Source organism: Simochromis diagramma, unplaced genomic scaffold (genome assembly GCF_900408965.1).
Source record: "Simochromis diagramma unplaced genomic scaffold, fSimDia1.1 OVJJ01000557.1, whole genome shotgun sequence".
Lineage (NCBI taxonomy): Eukaryota > Metazoa > Chordata > Actinopteri > Cichliformes > Cichlidae > Simochromis > Simochromis diagramma.
The window spans coordinates 3,281,403-3,299,900 of NW_024387156.1; the positions used below are offsets into that span (position 1 = coordinate 3,281,403).

The 18,498-nt window shown below is 38.0% G+C and overlaps 1 protein-coding gene across 2 annotated transcripts; it reads left to right on the forward strand.

The window, feature by feature from the left end:
* The first annotated feature begins 3,514 nt into the window (after window positions 1–3,514).
* On the forward strand, window positions 3,515–17,651 carry prrx1b (paired related homeobox 1b). Of its 2 annotated transcripts, XM_040048525.1 has the most exons (5): window positions 3,515–4,291; window positions 9,617–9,792; window positions 13,628–13,809; window positions 15,800–15,834; window positions 16,774–17,651. In XM_040048525.1, exons 1-5 carry the CDS (start codon window positions 4,045–4,047, stop codon window positions 16,827–16,829), a joined length of 696 nt encoding a protein of 231 aa, XP_039904459.1. In that variant the 5' UTR covers window positions 3,515–4,044; the 3' UTR covers window positions 16,830–17,651. The 2 variants fall into 2 exon arrangements, with proteins under 2 accessions (XP_039904459.1, XP_039904458.1); XM_040048524.1 differs by lacking the exon at window positions 15,800–15,834 and having other exon boundaries at window positions 3,522–4,291.
* Window positions 17,652–18,498: the final 847 nt, after the last annotated feature.

Below are 18,498 nucleotides of genomic sequence, written 5' to 3' on the forward strand. Positions count from 1 at the left end.
ATCACCAAAACCCGTTTTGTGAAACTTTGCATTAATTTATGACCGTTCCTGTTTTTGGCTTGTGCACAGCCCTAAGATTTGTGAGATGCACTTTATTGAAGTTAAATCTGAGCCCAGAAGTTGCCTGTCAAACTCAAACAGATGATGTAACACATCATGTAAAAAAGCACACACACACACACACACACACACACACACACACACACACACACACACACACACACACACAAAACCACTTGAAGCTTGTAATCAACTGTTGGTTGTGATTTGGGGAATAAAGAAAGTCACATTAATGTAGAATAAATACAAAAAAGTGTTGCAACAACAACACTGAAATGGATAGCATACATTTTTTGTATTCATATGGTAATGTTAAACTTGGTTAGGCATGTTTTTTTTTAAACAGTCTCATTAAAGCAGTGCTGATGTTACTGGTATGACGTGATCACAACACTTGGACTTTTCTACATCTTGGAATTCATTTATGACTGAATATTTCTGACTTTGATGGCCTATGTTCCTGTTTTGGGCTGCTCTGTCAGTCTGTCAGCTATGTTAGAATGCACAGACTGATACAATGATATTTATTGGAAACATTAAATACGTGCAAGCTATTGAATGAAGCTGAAATAAGTGGAATACTCATTTTTTTTATTTCAACTATGTTATCATTTGTCTCTGAAGTGCTTTAAATGTGTTTGAGGCTTGGTGTTTTTAGATTATGTTCCATTCATAAATTAAACCCATATATTGTAACAGCAAAATAATGTGCACAAATAAATCATTTGCAAAGTACTTTTGTGCTAACCCTGATACTGATTTCTAAACCATTTCAGCCACGTGCACAGATTTTTCCTGCTAACATCACTTCTGCAGGATGGCATATTCGTCTCAGAGATGTTTGGACATTTCGATTTGCCACAGACAAACTGTAGCAGCCAGGGCAAACAAGTCACTTTCACGTTGAGCTCAGAACAAAGAATAGGGGCCCTGAATGAGAACACTGAGCTTGAGTCATGGGGAGGCCTTTTCCCCCCATTTTTCATTCTTTCTTTTTTTTTTCTTCTTCTTCTTTTTTTCCCCTTAGCTGGCACCAGAATCGACTTGTAGCCATGAAAAGCGAATCTGGGGGAAAGCTAATGATGAAAAAGTCTACTCTATCCCTGTGCCTTCATTAAATACATGGAAAGAGCGAGTGAGGCACATCTGGATTCAATCGGTGGCCCTTTGATGGCATCAAGTGTTCTTTTCCCAGATCAGGGGCTGGAAGCTACAGGACGTCTATGGCACCTCAGAGCCTAGAGTCAACTCTTGCCATCTGAATACATGACCCCACTGCCATAACTGGGTGGCTGTGGTTCGTGAGGTAGCGCAGGTTATCTACGAATCGGAAGCTAAGCGGTTCAATTCCCCCCCCCCCTCACACACACTCTTTTAGTCTGAAGCTTCCTTGGACAAGAGTTGCAAAGAAATACTTGTATATATAAAAGTGTTTTTAATGCTGAGTTAGTAGAAAAATTAAGTACCATTTCATTTACAACAACATTAGCTCCTTCCATTTCATCCCTCAACCTCCCTCAGTCAGCTAACCTCTAGCTTGTGTATGAGACAGGAGTCAATACATAACCAAAGCATTTCATGCTTTTCTAGATTTCACTCCACTATATTTTATCTAGCAAAGAAAGAAAGAAAGAAAGAAAGAAAGAAAGAAAGGAAAAACTGGCAAATGTGCTGGTAATCCCCTACGATTCTAGTACCAGTATAAATGATTCTTACTGCTTTTTTTCATACTCAGGCTGTTTCATCCTTAGCTGATTTGAAACATGGAAATCCCCCCCAGATCTCCAGTTTGAGGAAATTCAATAAATTCACATTGTATTTCTTTCTTTTTTGTTTGTGTGTTTGTTTGTGGCCTAGCTATGCTCCTGTTTTTTCTCCGTCTGTCTCTTATTTCATCTCACTTCTCTAAAAAAAGGGAGTTTTTCCTTCTGACCGTTGCCAGGTTCTTCCTCACGGGGGATCATTTAGACTCACGCTTTGATACTTGTATGGTCTTTACCTTTTCATATAACACGCCTCGATATGTCTTTTGGTCTGTATCCAGCATTTCTGACTTTTTCAATGCTTTGAAAAGATTACAGCTGATAATCAGAATTTTTGCCTTGTATTACATATCAAAATTTTTCTGGCACCAGTGAAACTGAAACTGTTTAAGGCCATCAGTTCAGCATTCAGCTATGGACAGGAAGGGGAATTTGTAAAAGTACCTGAAAATCCTAGTCTGGTGTAATATTTTAATGATGTGATGACAGAGGTAAAACTATCATGAAGCTATCAGGGGACGGCTGTCAGGCTCTGGTTGGCTGGTAAATTAATATATTAGATCCTGGACAATATTTGTGAACAGGATGTCATGTAAGACAATTCATCAATGTATTGAATGGGATCTGCATTTTTTTAAGTGCAGCTCATGTAGATTTTTGCATATTTTGCAATTATAAAGTTTTAAAAAATTGTGAAAAAATTCCTTTTTTTTCAATTTCTTTAAAGGCCAGACAGTTCAGTGCCTATTCAAGTGCCTGTATATAGATAACCAAGGATTAGACATGGTGCCCACTAAACACATTTGTAGATGCACTAACAAAGTGTGGGTTGACCCAAAAAAATTTAAAAAAAAATTTGTTTGTTTTTTCTTTTGTTTTTAGAATGTATTTAGTGGCAGGAACATCACGTGTAACATACAAATAAATACACTGTCAAGAAATGTAAAACTCGTGCGTTTCTTTTTCGCGATCTAAAAAATGAAGAATAAAACATTGTTAAAAATCACGATAAAATACAAACAACTATCACTATTATAAAAAATACACTTTCGAGTGATGTTTGTGGGACCTCTCGCTGGCCTTGGTAATTAGTTTGTAGTTTAAGGAACGGTTTTCAGTTTCAAATCTAAATGTAAAAGAATGGATGGTTGGTGCCATAGTCGCCCTGTAATTTGCTTCTATCATTTCTCCGTTACGCTGGCAGCTCAGCCAGCACTCATGAGGACAATCCTGTGGATAGACTGACTGGCACTGGTTATGGTTGATTTAACTGGTGGCACACCGCAGGACATTCAGAGTGGGTTTATCAGCACACAAAGATAACAGCGTGCCTCCCTTCACACTCTGCTGCCTCCTGCATCCCCCGTAAGGACTCTCAAGCTGAGGTTTATCAGAGAAAAACGGCCAACACCAGGCGGGCTGTCGATGCTGCTGATGTGATGTTTTCAGCTGAAGGGGGAAGAGGGTGGTGGGGTCATGAAAAACGTCAGACACAGCAAAAGCGTTAGCACGCAATTACGGACTTCTTATTAAGAGTGCGGTTGAAAATCGGCCCACTTTCGTAGTGCAGCAAGTCTCTCTTTCCAGCTGTGTGTGTGTGTGTGTGTGTGTGTGTGTGTGTGTGTGTGTGTGTGTGTGTGTGTGTGTGTGTGTAGGTGTGTGTGTGTGTGTGTGTGTGTGTGTGTGTGTGTGAGAGAGAGAGAGAGAGAGAGAGAGAGAGAGAGAAGCTAGCCTGAAGGTGAGGCGGTAACGTCCTGCCTCCGTGCCTCTAGCTGCAGCTGAGCCAGATTTGTGCGCACACAGAACTTTACGCATCTGGTCGTCATCAGCAGCAGCGGCCACTCTTCCTGCTCATATGTGGCTCAAACCGAGGAGGAAGAGAACGTCTTCTTCTTCTTCTTATATGATTTCTTGAAATTGAAACAAAAAAACGCGACTGGACGAACACGGGTCGGTCATTTTCTTCTCTGACTCGTACTGCTGGATGTATTGGCTGTAAAAAGATTTAGTGGGGAAAGCAGGAACAAGTTCGTTTGAGAACTCCGTTGCTGATTTGGATGTGAACAGATCCACCCTCTGCTCGGAAGTCCCGAGTTTTTATCTGGCTGTGTTTTTCTAGAGGCGCTGCTAGTGCTTTCTGCATGCACGGATCTACTTGGCTCACTTGCGCTTCTCTTTCTTATTACCGCTCTCTTTTTTTCCGCTGGTTCCCACTTGCGTCATGACTTCTAGCTATGCACATGTAATGGACAGGCAAGCTACGATACCAAACCGCCTGGAGAGCCCAATCACGTCTAACCTGGACAACTTGCAAGCCAAAAAGAACTTCTCAGTCAGCCATCTGTTGGATCTGGAAGAGGCCGGGGAAATGGTCGGTACCCAGGCAGACGAGAGCGTCGGGGAGACGGGGAGAAATATGCTGGAATCTCCGGGGCTGACTAGCGGGAGCGACACGACCCAGCAGGAAAGTAAGTGAAATGCTGATGAAAAGATGTTTTAAAAGGATGGGACGAAGCTCAAAATAACACGTTTTTTTCTTATTATTTGAAATAATCCTCAGCGAACTGTTTTAGCCCCTGTTGATATCCCAAGTTATCATTCATCATTTCTTGGAAACAAATCAAATCGCAGACAAAAGTAGTTCTCTTGACAGGCTGAAAACTAAACGTGTTTCTTTTCATGACTTGCTGGCGAGTGTCCGCGCGCAGACCGCAAGAACGGAGCTCTGCGAAAAGCCGCGCGCATGGAAGGAATCTTCTAGTGAGTTTTGGCAATGCATCATCCCTGACGGTCTCCCCCTCAAAATGACCATTAATTTACCATTAACACTCTGATGTCAGTGAAGTATGATGCTGATGGTGGACATGGTCAGTGAAGTCTCCTTACAAGTCTAACTTCGGAGTAATAAATCTTTTCCCCACGACTGTTGACCTCAGCAGGGCGCTTTGTTTTGCCCTACATTTAAGAAGAAAACACCAATAATGAATTTTGAAAACAGACTGAGTCATGTAGACGTGCGCAGGTGTGACTTATGCTTTGTGAATATTTGCATAGCCCTATCACAATTTTTATTAGAAAACATTTTAAACAAGGCCTCATCCCCGCTGGGTGTGCAAAAATGAAGCCGATATCTTTGACACTACAGAGGCGGGATCTAATCCCTGGGCTGCCGTTGGAATTCCACTGTGAGAATCGAGGTTAACATTTCCAACTTTTCTTTTGGTATACGTCACTGCCGAAGCCGACAAGAACCTGGATAAATTCAGCGCAAACAAACAAATACAAATAGATAAATAAATAAAAAAATGCCACTGCACGTCCTCTCCACCTCACCGCTGAGAGAGTAAATAAACGCTCCCTTCTTCCTCCCCCTCCTCTTTTTCTGCTCAGAGGGCCATTTGCAGAAGTTGACACAAACGTTATAGCCTTTAATGAGTGTTATTGTTATTTTTAAAGGCTAAAAAATCGTCTGTGAGAAATATGGAGGAGGAAGTGGCGGGGTCACGTCGTTAATCTACGGTTATTTTCAGCCTGTCAAACACTTTCAGAATATCGGAGCCTAGTCATTTGTCATAATTACCGCGCGTGTCCTCGTTCCGACAATTAAAGAATCAAATAACAGCATCTCATCAGCTCTTAATTTGTGGAAACGTGACTCTGACAAACCACAGAAGGAACGAATCGATCGGATTTAGAAAACAAATGTTTTAGAGTGATGAGTAAAAACTGTAGTGCTAGTTTTCCGGCTTTTATTGCATTAAACAAGAAATCAGACTTGAGCAAGTTTAACATTATGATCTGAATTATTACGCAAGTACATTATTATTATTATTATTATTATTATTATTATTATCATTATTATTATTATTATTATTATTATAGGCAACTACTAAGTCAAATATTTGAAACATTTTTAGTCCACGTTTAAAAAAAAACTTTGCACAGATGTCCATTATTTGCTTGGGCGTCCACAAAATTTAGTAAAAATCCAAATAAAATAACAAAAAATTGCCAACTACACTTTCAGTTAGGAATCAGGTCCCCTCTAACGAATTTGTCTTGGCAGCAGGACTAATTGACTTTCACTGATCGCTGCTAATGAGATCAATCTATAGTCCCACGTGTCGACCACACTTGAAGCTGCCAGAAGGATGATGATGGTGCTGATGATGGCGCTGATGATGGCGATGGCTTTGATTTGCTGTTTTAAACATCACCCTGGAGGGTTAATTAAAAGCTGTGCGACACCAAACCGCTGCCCAGGCGCTGCACGATCTATTAAACGAATGAGTCTTTTCGGGAAGCTGAGTTTTTTAAAAAAGCTATTTGTGCCTGCGTTCTCAATAAACCTCTACGTGACGGCATTTGGACCCATGAAGGTTTCCAAATATTTTATTCCACGAAGAAAACTCGCGTGGAATTGATAGTTTTTAAATACGCTTTAAAATTTACAATTGTATACAAGTACTGTTAAAAATACCTGCGTGGATTCCGTTTTGTGTGGACTGTCCTCTGTCCTGTCATATTTTTTTTATTTAAAATCTAAAAATGAAGTCCGATAGAATACTGTAAATAAATACCTTTTTTATACAGGCCTACAAACCTTTTGATTTTATTTTTTTTTTATTGCTGAATCGCCCTAAAAGTGTCATTTAGCAGTCAAAATGTTTAATTTAAGTTATATAATAACATTTAATTCCTATATGTTTAAATGAAAGTTTAGACGCACATTTAGGTTCTGACAGATCTTATTTGCTGTCCACTTTTCTCCGGTTGTAAAGTCGGCGGGAAGGGCGTCACGATTTGCTCCTTAACTCTCAGCCTGGAGACGCGCAAACGCTGGTTTCTGGTGAGAAAGCTGTATGCGGTCGTTGGTTTGCCATGTGTGGCCTTTACAACTCCAGTTTACTGTAATTTGTTCTTTTCCATTTAATAAACAGAGTTTCAGCCCAAAACTGTGGACCGTGGTGTCTGCAGAGCTGCTGTAATCACTTCTAAGAAACTTTGGTGCTGTAGCTATGTTAAATATTTTTGAAAAAAGAAAGAAAGAAAACAGGCACACACATTTTCATGTAAATTAATGAGGTTATTTGTTTTTGTCTGTGGTACTGCAACATGGTCATTGTTCTTTGTGAGATTAAAATGTGAAAAAGCAAAAACCAGGCCTGGAGAAGTCATGAAACTACTTATACTTGCATAAACTACTCTCGTTGTGGATTCAGTCCTTCCTTCCAAGATTTACGTTTTATTTTCAATAGAAATGAAATGAAGATGTCATTAGTAAAATCTATTGGCTTAAACCTCGTGGTGGCAGGATGCCCACAAAAGGTCACAAGGCCAGTCTGATTAACTGGATTATGAAGACGAAGAGCAAAGGATGGGGGTAGTTGTAGTTTTAGGTTTAAGGTATTTTTAAGGCATTTAGCGCATAAAATAAAGGCAAAAATACCAATACAATAGCTACTGCTTTTTATTACTTTCAAGCACTTAAGGAATAAAATATCACTTGATGGATTTGTTTTAGTTAATGAAGCATCTTTGCACTCTCCTCCTCAGTTTATGGGTTGGCCTCAAATGTGAAGTAGAACCAATTTAAAGGGCTCAAAGAAACCAAAATGAACATTGTCACTCCAACCCTTCAGCAACCCCACCCCACCTACACACACACACACATCTATTTGTGATTCAAACTGTCTTACAGCCTGCAGTAGCAATTGTGTTTAAACGCTGTGTACTGCAACCATAAAAATCATAATTATTTGTACTTATAACTGTTCATGGTTTCAGCTTCTGAGTCTCAATCCAGAAATAAAGGTGAAGATTCAGTCAAACAAAACAAATGAGACATTTGGTTGCAGCAGTAAAACAAATAATCGGGTCAACAGCAGCACACGATCAAAATCTGAAGCAAGTAAAGTGAAAAATATGGACATAAAAAATCATAAATTCACACAAGAATACTTTTTTTTTTTATTTACAACAAATTATTTTTCTGTCTTTGCTTTTTTCCTCTTGCTATTTTTAATGTATAGGCCTGTAAAAATCCTTTGTATGGAGCAGCAGAAGAAAACACTTTGTGGTCAGCTTGACTGAAATAAATTCATTAAGAGTTACAGACAGACATCACTTTTTATTTTAAGGGCTCCATTTTCGATTCCAGCAGGTGAACAAGTTTACATTTGTTTTTTTTTTGCCAATCGACTGACAGCAACTCTTAGAATACATGTTGACAGCTAAACAAACAGGTTACTTGACGATCGAGTAATGTTTGACACACTGCCAGGAGTGTGTGCGAAAAATGAATTAATACAACAACAATATCCCATGTTTGGCTGAAAGTTCATATTTCTACTAACAAACATGCTCCAGAAATATTTTTTTTAAAAAGTGCATAAAACTGTAAATGAGCATGAAAGTTGAAGTAGTTTTTATAGACTTAAATAAAGATTCCAAGAAGTGGAAATTTTCAAAAGTAAAACTTTTTCTTCAACAGCAGCCAGCTCCATCAGGTAACACATTACCCGATGGATGAATGTTGTGAATAACTTTGAATTTTTTATGTATTCCACAAAATTTCCAGAGCATGTGCCTGAAAGCTCAGAGAAAAACTGGTCTGTAAAAAGTACTGCAATAAAAGTTCTACTTAATGATTTTTACATTAAAAAAATACACACAGATGTTTCTAGAAACACGGCCAATATTTGCCATTCTGGTTCATTTGATAAAGTTTATGGATTTTGTGTAACCCCAAAATAAAGAATAACACATTTAAAAATAACTACTATCCCAACAAAACGAATGTGCTGAATACAAAATCCCAATCAGAGACACAAAATCTGTAGCAGCAAAAACCCAAATGATTCTTTTTGTCTCAGTTGACTGAAATCTCTCAAAATGTTATTACTGCTAAGTAGCATGAAACACTTGAGTGTATTGAGCAACGTCCTACCTTTGCATATGTGTGTGCACATAACTACAGACTGTGTGTATGTGTGGATGTAATTAGATCACAGCCTTATTTTTCTGTGTGAAAGTGTTAGTTTGTGGTCCTGTTGTGCAGCCACAATTCACCAACACTGATTTCACCCAGCGGGAACTATCAGACTGAGCACATGGAGCGCTTCCATAATGAATTACACATTCAGCTTTGCCAAAGGGATTCTGTTACTTTTGTTTTTGGCTTGTGTGCTAGTTAGTTAGGTGAAGAGCCAAGTGACGTGTTTCTGCAGATCCAGAAATTATTTCACAGCTTTTTAAAAGAAATCGTACTTTCTATGAGGGTAAATATTCATATATAATATATAGTTTTATATATAAACATTGTTTGTTTACAAGAAAATAATGATAAGGATAAACCACAAAAGGTACTGTTAATAAGTCAAGTCTTCCTCTAGTAAAATGTAGAGCTATGATACGTTGTGTCGTTCTTTGCGTATTAAACTTATTAAATGACCTTCTGCTCTAACTGGGCAGAAACAAACCTCAACTTGTTGACCTCAATCATCAGTCTTTAAGTGGTAGTGTATCTATCTGGCTATCTATCGATCGATCGATCAGTTTTATTCATTTTAATTTGTGACTCAAACTGTCTTACAGTCTGCAGTAGCGGTTGTGTGTCAATGCAGACAATGCTTCCTGCTGTATTTATATAACAATATAACAGTTACAATTACACTTATAGTTAATTGCAATTATAACTGTAATTATATAGTCGTTTGATTTTTTTGGTAATGCTTGAGCAGAACAAAAGCTGTTCCTCTGATTCATAAAGTTCCTTCTTCCTCTTTGTGCAGATGAACAGATGAACACAGAGGAGAAGAAGAAGAGGAAGCAGCGCAGGAACAGGACCACCTTCAACAGCAGCCAGCTCCAAGCTCTGGAGAGAGTGTTTGAGAGGACACACTACCCCGATGCTTTCGTCAGAGAAGATCTGGCTCGCCGGGTCAACCTCACCGAGGCTAGAGTGCAGGTACGAAAAAGGTATTGCCACAGGAAGGTGGCTTCAATGCTACGTGGCAAAAAAGAAGAAAAGATGTTTTCCTGAGATTATAAACCTTCAGTAATAATTCCACATTCTGATACTTTTATTTCGACAAATACTGATTCCTTGACATTTGATTCTCCTGTTATTTGAACATTTGATTGAACTGTTAGCTAGATTCTAACTTAGGTAAAGAGAGAAACAACAAATGCACTTATAAGATTTGAAATTAGTGTTGTACCAGAATAAGTCAGATATAAAATAAATAACTTTCTGTTAATATACAGATATGAACTTATATGATACAAATCTTAAAATAGAACATATTAAATGAATATTTGACTAAGCTGAAAAGTTTTAATAGGAAACTGCAGTGCACGCGGTCACACAAACAGCACGACTCCTCACAGCGTCAAATCATCTGTTAGCTTTTAACTTAGTGTATTTAGTTATTAATCCTTCCTAATAGGCGAAAGTCATTAACAGCTTTAGATTTTGTGTTGAACTAAACTGATAAGAGCTGACACATATCTCTTATCATGCCAGAGTGATCTTTTAGATAATTACTGATACTGTAAAGTCTGTTAGCAGTTTGCAAAAACTCCCCAGTGAACCGACCATGATTAGAAAAGTGGATGTAATGATGTTTAATTTCCTCAGTTGTTTACAAAATGTGTAAAACACACAAGTGCTGCAACAAAAGGGCTGCTAAATACGATGCTGTCAGCGGGAGAATGAACTACTGACTTTGATATGAACGCCACAAAAACAGATACAAACTGGGATGTATAGTGTTCTGAAATGGGTCTCGTAAAATGAATGTTTCCAGTTGTTAGTAAAAGTTTTGAATTCATGAAGGATTTTTCATCCAGACACACACTTGCGTGCACCGAACATCTGATAGTCTGCATTTCTGTTCATGAAGCATGTGTTGTATTCCAGCGTGTCATATAAGTCTAACATACTGAATTAGAAATGATGTGTTTTATTATGTTGCGTTATAATTTTTTCGTTATATATTTCACCACAAAATAATTTGCATGAATGCAATAAGAGAAAAAGCGTTCAAAGATGAACTACAATTTGAATTATTGTCAATCAGTCCTTTGGTAATAGATTCTGTCCTACAGCAGCTTGACTGATATTATGATTTGCATATTTAAAAAATGGTACTGTGGTGTAGTGGTTAACAGGTAACCTCACAAGCAAGAAGGTTTTTGGTGTGAACTTTGTGGTCTGCTGGGGCCTTCCTGTGTAGACTATGAGTGTTCATCTAGTGCTTGCATTGATTGCTTCCCAAAGACCTTAAACAGGCATGTTGAATATGATAAGACGGTTCTCATTTGGGCAAAGGTGTGAAAGTGAGAGCGGGTGGTTGACTGTCTACGATGGACTGGAGATGGGCAAGACGTATCCTATCGCTCACATTATGTCTCCTTCCTCTATGTCCCTTAGGTGGAAAAGTAGTAAAGAAAATGGATGGATTAAAAAAAACATAATTATAAATGTTTTTATTAATTACAAAACATATAAATGTAATTGAGTTTATAGCTGTCACACAGGCGGTCAACTTTAAGGTAATTAGCCGTACGTTCAGCAGCCCCAGTTCAGACAGCAGACTCTGAGATGACATTTATGTAAATGCAAACGTCACACTCAGCTCATTCTTTGTCCTCACAGCTTTATGACCAGTGTTTGTTGGTTTTCTCTTGGTTGTACTGGATAATCTGCCACTCTTCACTTATAAACAAGAAAACATTTCTTCTTAAACGCACTCAGGTTTGCCCTAGAAACACGTGACTTATGACTAATAATTAAACACGTGCATTTCTTGCAGGTATTGATATATACAGTGTCTATAAACAAATCAGTGCTATCTTTATACAAAACAATGAAAGTATTTATTCTGTGGCCAGAGTGAGAGGGAAAGAGGAAATAGTGATCTGGGAGTGAGACAAGCAGCACATCTGTGATTAATGTGTAACAGAGAGCAATGCAGAAATGCTTTGATAAAAGACTTTGGGTAATTCCTGAGGCAGTGCGTCAGCAAGCCCCTCTGAGTGCATACAACTTATAATAATGAACTCAGTTTCAGAGTAAGGAAAAACATCAGCATCCTCCACCTCAGTCATCGTCTACTTAATGAGATGGTTGTGCTGGTGGGGGGTGGAATTGATAAGGACGGAAAGAGGTGAACTACAGATGAAGCATGGACACACGAGCGAGAGCGTGTGGACGCATGGTCATTTTAGACATTAGACTAGATATTTGGATTGGAGACAAGAGTTTAGGTGGTCTTTATGGATCTGCTCCTTTATGGGTAAAGATTTTACTACAATTTAATAGACATGAAGCATTTCTTTTATACTGTGTTTGTCTTTTAATTGACATTAATTGCTGTTTGTGTACAGAATGTAGAAAATGAGCTTTCTTGTGTTTAAAATGTGTTGAAGAGTGAGACACAACTATTTAAAAAAAACCCATAATGATAGATCGATATTTAAAAATATCTGAAAATATCTGTTACACTGACCAATCGTAGCTTCAAGGGATTTCTATAGATCTTCAGACAAAATCAAAACGTTGATTATCCCTGTAAATAATAGTGGAGTGTAATATGGTCCATGGAGTGCATGTATGAAGCACTTGTTAGGCCATTCAAAAAGCAAAGTTACTGATTTGCCATTATATCCTGATCTGGGTATGAGAACACATGTCTGAGGATGACTTTCTTTATTTTAGAGTTTTTACCAACAGCTCAGAATTTTCTCTCACAAGTGAAACTGTGAGTGTGAGGCACCATATAAAACCTCTTTTTCTTACTGATGTCATACGACTTAATTCAGTGCTGACTGAGAAATTTTAGCGTATTTGACTGCAAACTGTTGTAGGATACCACAAAAAAAACCCCATCTTACTTCGGACACAGTGAGCACGAGAAACATTTAGAGCTTCTATTTCACTGCATGGTTAGAGATAAAATGCGGTTTGTTGAGCAGGCCACAAAGTTGGCGATTACATGGAGAATTATGAAATTCTATGAATGTGCCCAGATTATAAAGATAGAGGTTTCTGACACATTACCAGCTTTCAAGGTCAAAACTGAAAGTATATTAAAAAAAAAACTTCTTGCTTAATTGACCAACATTTTGGTCAATACAAAAAAAATGACCAATGAGTCTGGAAAGACTCACCATAGTTCCTCATACTTCACAGTGCTGTGCCCGAGCTATAAATATTAATAGTCTGGAAAAAACTGAAATTTTGGCATTTTGGGCATCACCGTGTTGTTTTATTGGAGTCAGAGTTTACTTTATATGTGGACGAGAAAGTGGAGCTAAAAGTATATTGGGGAAGGCTTTCTTTAAAGCCTGATATCGAATCAGTGTCAGAAATATTTAAGCAGGACCACTGGCATACTGGTTGGTATGTGTGTATTTAGCTAATGAAATCATAATAACCTGTTGAATAAATCTATTAACTATGGTTGAAATTTTGCTGAGAGAAGTTGAAGCTTTTTCAATGAGAAAAAAGCTTGAATACAACTCTTTCAGTTGTATTCAATTGAGTTTAGCTTTATTTATATAACACCAAATCTCAAAACCAATGCAAAGGAAGAATTCTCTTCTCATTGGTTCTTTAACAGGAAGAGACTGCAGTATGACTCTTCAGCAATAGCTTCATATCTAGTGGCTACATCTTATTTTTGATATACATATATGTATGTTATGTTTGGATTAAAGGAGCAGTGCTTTCATAGTCATGAAGATTAAAAAGCGATGACTAAAAGACAAACAATGTGTTCTGTCCTTTGACTTTGCAGGTGTGGTTTCAGAACAGGAGAGCTAAGTTCCGCAGGAATGAGAGAGCTATGCTGGCCAGCAAAAATGCCTCGCTCCTCAAATCTTACTCAGGAGATGTGACGGCAGTGGAGCAGCCAATTGTGCCTCGCCCTGCACCTCGCCCCAACGACTACCTATCTTGGGGGAGTGCTGCGCCCTACAGGTATAGTCCCCTCGAACATCACCTAATAACCTTGCAGCCACATTCTGTGCACAAAGCCTACTTTGAATACAAATGGAATTCATTTTCTCAGTTTAGAGAAGGACTTCCATTTATTAGCAATTTCCCAAGAAATCTTTCCTTTTTCCCAGAAAAAGGGGAAGAAAGAAAGGTGGGGAAAGTATAAAAAGCCAGAAGAAATAACCACTAACACGAGCAGTAACATCACCGTAACAGTTCTCTCTCTCTCTCTCTCTCTCTCTCTCTCTCTCTCACACACACACACACACACGCACACACACACACACACACAGATGCTGCGTTCTGTTATTGTTTAATTTCCTCCTCTCCTACCTGCACATACTTTTCATTGTTCCGCTAAAAGTTTTCATCTCCTGTGATCCTGAACTCAAACAGACTTATACCTCAGACAGTTTACACACACACACACACACACACACACACACACACACACACACACACACACACACACACACACACACACACACACACACACATTGTCCATTCAAACTATATTTCTACACCAACAGCGATGCCTTGTGCATTTCGAATAGTAAAACAATGTTATTTTTCTTTTTGTCTAATTGTCCATGCAGACAAACCAAGGCTCACTGCTGCAGCATATTCTGTGTATCCAAAGCCGCATGCATCTAATGCCTCCATGCCACAGAGCTTTAATACAAAACAGTTAAACGTCCCATGTCCTCTTGTGCAGCCTTAAACAAAATGATGCACATCTGCACCAAGTTTCAATTAATTCAGTCTGATTGCTTTTGGGTAAGCTTGCTGACAGACAAAACAACAAACAGACAGATAAATAAACAGCAAATAAAACAACTCTCTGCTTTTCAAATGTGACATGCTCCTCTATTACAATGAACATGCACACTTTAATATGACCAAATCACACATACACGAGGTCTCAGAAGCTGATTAATCACTAAAATTAATTTCTAATTAAAAGGACTGAATCACCCAGTGCATTTGTTTGAAACTGAGCTTTAGGTTATTACAAATCCTTAGCAAATGTGAACCAACGTGGAACAATCTAGAGATAAAGGAAAAGTGTAGTCTTTAATAATAAAAGCAGACTAAACTACTGATGAGTTTAATCTTCTTTATAAAGGATTTTTTTTAAAAATAAAAATAAAGTAATGGCAGATTAAAAATATATACAAGTATTAAAAAAATCACCATTAACCCAAATTTAATCTTCATAAACACATAAATATTTACCTGCATTTTACTTCCAAATTTACTTCTTGAAAGTCATTTTCTTTTTATAAAAAAAAAAGTCTCTTCAGCTTAAACTATTAGAAGTCTATACATCCCTAAATGTCTGGCCTGTCCATTTATTTCTCGTTGATGAACAATCAGGCGGAAAAGTTTTCCACTTCATTTCTATAGCACTGAATATGAAATAATATCGCACAATAATCTAAACCCAGATTGTGTTGACAGTGCCGTGCAGACTGTCTCTGAACGATTACACTGTAAACCCAAATGTTCAAATTCATTCGTGTAAACCTTCTTTAAAAAAAAAAAAAAAAAAACGTTTTTTGAAATAACAAATTGTATATTCAAAAAATATTATACTCAAACATTTTATATATTGTTCTAGGTATGTGTAGACTAATGTTTTGTAAGTGTCTTACTGGCACCTCTCAAAAGTGGAAAATTTTGCAAGAAATGAATGTAGTGAATGTAAATGTCTCGACTGCAGCGTTTAATTTGTGATGGTATAAACTAGATGTTCCTGACTAAAGTAAAGGACTCTAGACTGCTTTTGTAGAGAAGAAAAACTTAAACCAGAGACTATGACAATAAAGAAATCTCAAGTGAAAATATTGGAGTTATGTATATACTTAAAAATACTTAAGTAGCCAAGTACTACATCTTGCATGTAATGAAAATATTTAAATGATGAAAAAAAATGTTATTCACAATGACAACTTGATCTATTTGTTTTCAGGAGAAACGACTGGCAAGCATGTATGCCTAAAATAGGTACATGTAGTCTTTCCATTTTAATAACTGTAGTGAAAGTTGAGTGAATGTGACCTTTAAATGCTGTAATACTGAGTTAAAGATCAACCTCTGTTCCTACATTTTCATTCTGCCTTTTAAACTCTCTACATCTTTGCCTTCTACCCTTCATATGCAACTATAATCTGTTGCACACATCTAACTTTAAGCTAATTGTGGTGAATCAAAACACCATTTTCCTCTCCCTGTCTCTCATCTAACCCCTCTGTCAGCACTTGAGGGCTGGGGATAGATCCTGTGACCCTCCTGAAGAGGTGATAATGTGAAAACAAACCATATTAAATCCACTACTGACCCCCATGACCCCTCTGTGCTACACTACACGAGATAATGAACATCGCACAGAATGACAGCGCTCTCTTGGGCAACATTTTTGTGACTCTGGTTACATTGGTCATGATTTACAGTAATTCTCAGTTCTGAAACTGAGTATAAAATGTCAAACCCTACAGCTGCAGCCAGGGAAATCTTTGTAGCAATAATGCTTTGTAGTGCCAAGAGTTCACTGTGCATTATCCCTAAGCTGGTATCCAATGGTGGCAGCGTGAGTGCCGCAGAAAATATTGCCCACAGAGAGTCTCTTTCTCTCATATATATATATATATATATATATGGGTCATTATCTTTCTGCTTATCTTTCTGCTTATCTTTCTGATTTCTGCTGATTAGGTTTCACATACTGCTATTAACAGACAATATAACCACCAGCTTGGTGCCTAGACAACAAACATGCAAAAACACCAGTCATGTTCCTGTAGGGATTTTAGCTTTCAGAATAGTTGATGTCACATTTAGTTTAAAAGTTTTTTTTGTTTCTTTACATATTTACATAGCTGCAGGTGATACTGTAATCCACAGATGATGTAACTTTTCACCTATTCTGCCTCCTTCCTCTCTCAGTGCCATGGCTACCTACCCACCCACCTGCTCCAACACCAATACATCCCAGGGAATGAACATGGCCAACAGCATTGCCAATCTGCGGCTCAAAGCCAAGGAGTACAGCTTGAACCAGGTGCCCACAGTCAACTGAAACACTGAGAGGCTAGGGGATCCCAGGGGAAGGGAAGGAGCCCTCTCTACTACAAGACCCCCCCAACCCAGAGAAGGACATTGTCTCTGGGATGAACATTATTCCACATACTCTGGATCAAGAAGTATTCTTTTCTTTCTGGAGCAGCCATGATGGTATACTACTATCAATGTACCAATGTGCAAAAGTGCAAAACCGTGTGATGGCAGGATTTTCCCCAAGCCAAGTTTTCTTTTTCTCCTCAGCATCACTGAATTCTTGAATTCACACAAAAAGACATCTAGACTGGATGCTGTAGCCAAATATCTGCACAGTTTTGCATTTGTGATTGTGACTTAAATGGAGGGTTAGTTCCAGTCAGAGAACTTGCTTAAATGGAGACTCATATGGACTACATGGAATCCCACTTTTTCTATGGTGTTGGATAAAATTACACACCATAATTGGGATCATCTACTTTCTTTCTTTTTATGTCTTCAACAAAATGACAATGACTTCCTCTGACATTTATACAATTTAATTTTTTTTTCACATTTCTTTCCATTTTATACCACTGACAAACAAACATTTTCAACACATTTTGAATTTCATGTAATAGTCCAATATAAAGGAGAGGCTAATGTATTTCTGAATCCAAAATCAGTAGATAATTTCATATGATATCCTTTATTTGTAACAGAATAAAAACTTGTATATGAATAAACATGCGTTTCAAGCAATAAAATTGCAGTTTCAACACATATCAGAAGGGAGAAAACAGTTGTTTTCCAATATTTTCCAGGTTTCCAACACTTTCTTTAAACAGTTCCTGACTGAGTCTTTACGCTTGCAGATTATTATAACAAAAATATACTGCCTACGATCAGTCAGCCTTGAATTATGCTTCAAGAATTATAAGGAATAAGTGTGTTTATAGATGAGACCATTTGGAAAGCAAACTGATCACGGACCTCATGCACACCCCATAAAAACAGAGATTTACAACCAGAGAACAGATGCTCCTTCAGAGAAACCCCAAGGTCCTCCTGCTTTGTGTGGGGGATAGGCTTGGGGGAGGGGTGTTTTCCTGATTACCACAACCTGAAATTTCCATCTTAAAAATAGGATATTTATGAGCGGCGAAATCTTGTCCTTGCTATGGAGGCCCTCGGGTCTTGTTTAACTGTATGACTCTTAAACAAGGTGTTTCTTCTCCCTGCCCCTCATAACCTTCACTGTCAACAAACATAAGTTGATACTGGTCTTTGAATGGTGTTCCCAGACTGTAAAAGCCAGGTTGAATGAAACCGTAGCTGATGAGGAAGTGTTTTAATTTGGTGGACTTAAAAAAAAAAATCGGCATGCGTGCCATCGTATGAAAACACGGCTCAACGAATTGTCATTTGCATAAGTTTACACTTTGCCTAAACCTTTACGTTAGTGGTGTCAGCAACATTACATATGTGTTGAACGGTGTTTGCAACATCTCCTTCATTCTTATTGTTATGCACGAATCTGTAGAAAACTCAGTGGTATGTAGGCCTTAAACTGTTTATAAGAATGAAAATCTTCATTTACACACAGTAATTTGGGTAGTTTTTCATAATTCAAGT